Source organism: Panulirus ornatus, chromosome 30 (assembly GCF_036320965.1).
Source record: "Panulirus ornatus isolate Po-2019 chromosome 30, ASM3632096v1, whole genome shotgun sequence".
Classification (NCBI taxonomy): Eukaryota; Metazoa; Arthropoda; class Malacostraca; order Decapoda; family Palinuridae; genus Panulirus; species Panulirus ornatus.
In genome coordinates this window covers 23713282-23716796 of record NC_092253.1, presented here as the reverse complement: position 1 = coordinate 23716796, position 3515 = coordinate 23713282, and the positions used below count along the sequence as shown (strand labels likewise).

The window sequence follows — 3515 nt, the reverse complement described above, 5'->3', positions numbered from 1 at the left end:
GCTTCAAAGATGACAGACAGATGGTACGTGAGTTGAGTATAGAATATGATTATGACGTGTGATGATATAATAGAGTAAATACTGAAGTGTTCTTCACCATTAGCCTGGGTTGAAAAAAGAATGAGAGACGAACAAGGAAACAGAACATAATATGTGAGATGCAGGACTTTGTGGCATGGTTCTGTAACCAGTGGGAAATTCAACCTCGCTCAGTGGAAATTTCCTAAATTATTTTTTCTCATCTTTCCAGAGAGAGAGAGAGAGAGAGAGAGAGAGAGTTGCTTACCATAAGTGATCTTTTTCAAGAAGTTTCGTTCGTGTTCTTTTAGTTTCAAGTTGGTATTTCCATTTTTCAGAATAAAATGGTCCTTTGATATTCTCTAAGAAAGTTGCCAAATCGTAATTTACATTATTCGTCATCTTGATAAAATTCACCATAAGACATAACCTGAAGTAGCCAACGTGGAGGATGGGAGGGGGTATATAAGGCGGTAACTCCATGCATTAACCCAAGAGCCGCCTTACCTGCTTCATTCACCAGGTGAGTCCACGTCTGCGTCTGGTCTTGACTTACCTGGAGTTACCTGAGGGTTCTTGGTGATACCTGTCTCAGTGCTGGTTTTATCTTTAAGTTTTGCAAGTTACAAAATTTCACTTGGAGGTCAGGACGTGAAAGGGTGTAAAAACTGAACTCCAAACTGAGGTTGGTTGATCGGAGGGAGTAGGAGACTGTTTCAGACTGAGGTGTGGTTGTGACAGCAATTTCCTCCAATGGTTTAGACATATGGAGAGGATGAGTGAAGAGAGATTGATTCGGAGGATCCATCTGTGAGAGGTAGGGAAGCAACAGGAAGCAGGACACCGAGGAAATGGAGGGAGTGGAATGGAGGATTACATAGGGTTCCAGGGCTCGATCATTTAGGAGGGGGATTGGAGTGTGTTAGTCACAATGAAACGGATGAATGTGATATATGGGAAGCGACGTGATATCCACATGCTGAACCAAGATACATGTAGAGGTAACCATAACTATAGAGTTCAGGTCTGTGGAGCTGACTGGTGGATGATGGGCTCCAGGTTTGCCTTATACATAGCGGCTGGAACATTGCTTATGAGGGCACTGACTTGTCGTCTGTTTCTGATGCCGTCTCGCTAAGTTGAGAAAGATAAATATGTATCAATGCTAATCTTTAGAAACAATTATCGTACACACACACACACACACACACACACAAACACACATGCCAAAGAATATATATACACATATATGTATATATACATATATATATATATATATATATATATATATATATATATATATATATATATATATATGTATATTAATTTTATTTATTTATTATACTTTGTCGCTGTCTCCCGCGTTTGCGAGGTAGCGCAAGGAAACAGACGAAAGAAATGGCCCAACCCCCCCCCCATACACATGTATATACATACGTCCACACACGCAAATATACACACCCACAGAGCCTTCCATGGTTTACCCCAGACGCTTCACATGCCCTGCTTCAATCCACTGACAGCACGTCAAATCCGGTATACCACATCGATCCAATTCACTCTATTCCTTGCCCTCCTTTCACCCTCCTGCATGTTCAGGCCCCGATCACACAAAATCTTTTTCACTCCATCTTTCCACCTCCAATTTGGTCTCCCTCTTCTCCTTGTTCCCTCCACCTCCGACACATATATCCTCTTGGTCAATCTTTCCTCACTCATCCTCTCCATGTGCCCAAACCACTTCAAAACACCCTCTTCTGCTCTCTCAACCACGCTCTTTTTATTTCCACACATCTCTCTTACCCTTACGTTACTCACTCGATCAAACCACCTCACACCACACATTGTCCTCAAACATCTCATTTCCAGCACATCCATCCTCCTGCGCACAACTCTATCCATAGCCCACGCCTCGCAACCATACAACATTGTTGGAACCACTATTCCTTCAAACATACCCATTTTTGCTTTCCGAGATAATGTTCTCGACTTCCACACATTCTTCAAGGCCCCCAGGATTTTCGCCCCCTCCCCCACCCTATGATCCACTTCCGCTTCCATGGTTCCATCCGCTGCCAGATCCACTCCCAGATATCTAAAACACTTCACTTCCTCCAGTTTTTCTCCATTCAAACTCACCTCCCAATTGACTTGACCCTCAACCCTACTGTACCTAATAACCTTGCTCTTATTCACATTTACTCTTACCTTTCTTCTTCCACACACTTTTCCAAACTCAGTCACCAGCTTCTGCAGTTTCTCACATGAATCAGCCACCAGCGCTGTATCATCAGCGAACAACAACTGACTCACTTCCCAAGCTCTCTCATCCCCAACAGACTTCATACTTGCCCCTCTTTCCAAAACTCTTGCATTTACCTCCCTAACAACCCCATCCATAAACAAATTAAACAACCATGGAGACATCACACACCCCTGCCGCAAACCTACATTCACTGAGAACCAATCACTTTCCTCTCTTCCTACACGTACACATGCCTTACATCCTCGATAAAAACTTTTCACTGCTTCTAACAACTTTCCTCCCACACCATATATTCTTGATACCTTCCACAGAGCATCTCTATCAACTCTATCATATGCCTTCTCCAGATCCATAAATGCTACATACAAATCCATTTGCTTTTCTAAGTATTTCTCACATACATTCTTCAAAGCAAACACCTGATCCACACATCCTCTACCACTTCTGAAACCACACTGCTCTTCCCCAATCTGATGCTCTGTACCTGCCTTCACCCTCTCAATCAATACCCTCCCATATAATTTACCAGGAATACTCAACAAACTTATACCTCTGTAATTTGAACACTCACTCTTATCCCCTTTGCCTTTGTACAATGGCACTATGCATGCATATATATATATATATATATATATATATATATATATATATATATATATATATATATATATATATATATATATATATATATATATATATATATATATATATATATGTATATGATTGAGAGTTTAAGACAGGCAAGACTGGAGTATGTGTACTTGGTAGACATATGTGGGATGAACATGCAGCCAAATACGTCTGTAAACAAGTTGGAAAATAGAAGAAATTGAGACAATTGACACATGATCCCATTAATGTGAAGCAACAGACACAAAAGACAACAGACGGAAGCAGACAGTAGTAGACAATAAAGGTGTCTCACTTGCCATCATTCACAGGTCCTTGAATCCCGCTGACAATGGGTCGAGTAGTTCTCCTGACGGCCGTCCTGCTCCTGGTGGCGCTGACTGCCTCCACTACAGCTTACAGTAAGATCTCGCGAGAGAACTCTCCTTTGGCTTTATTTACATTCCAGTTTCCGTTCTAGAAGAGACAACCAAGTTTCCATGAAGGTTTACATCTCATTATATTTCCTCATATCCTCCCAGCTCTCGGTCGTCAGACACCACAATACAGCTCTTCATATTTCCCTCATTAACTCACACCAATGTATAACATTCTCTATTAT

At 41.5% G+C, this 3515-nt stretch overlaps 1 protein-coding gene across 1 annotated transcript in view; it reads left to right on the top strand.

Annotated features, from left to right (window-relative positions):
• Positions 1–464: 464 nt before the first annotated feature.
• LOC139758539 (ovomucoid-like) overlaps positions 465–3515 on the top strand; it is a 17540-nt gene continuing 14489 nt past the window's right edge. Inside the window, exons 1-2 of the mRNA XM_071680061.1 lie at positions 465–541; positions 3226–3315. Coding sequence (XP_071536162.1) covers positions 3246–3315 — 70 coding nt within the window. The 5' untranslated portion in view covers positions 465–541; positions 3226–3245. The remainder of the gene's footprint in view (positions 542–3225; positions 3316–3515) is intronic.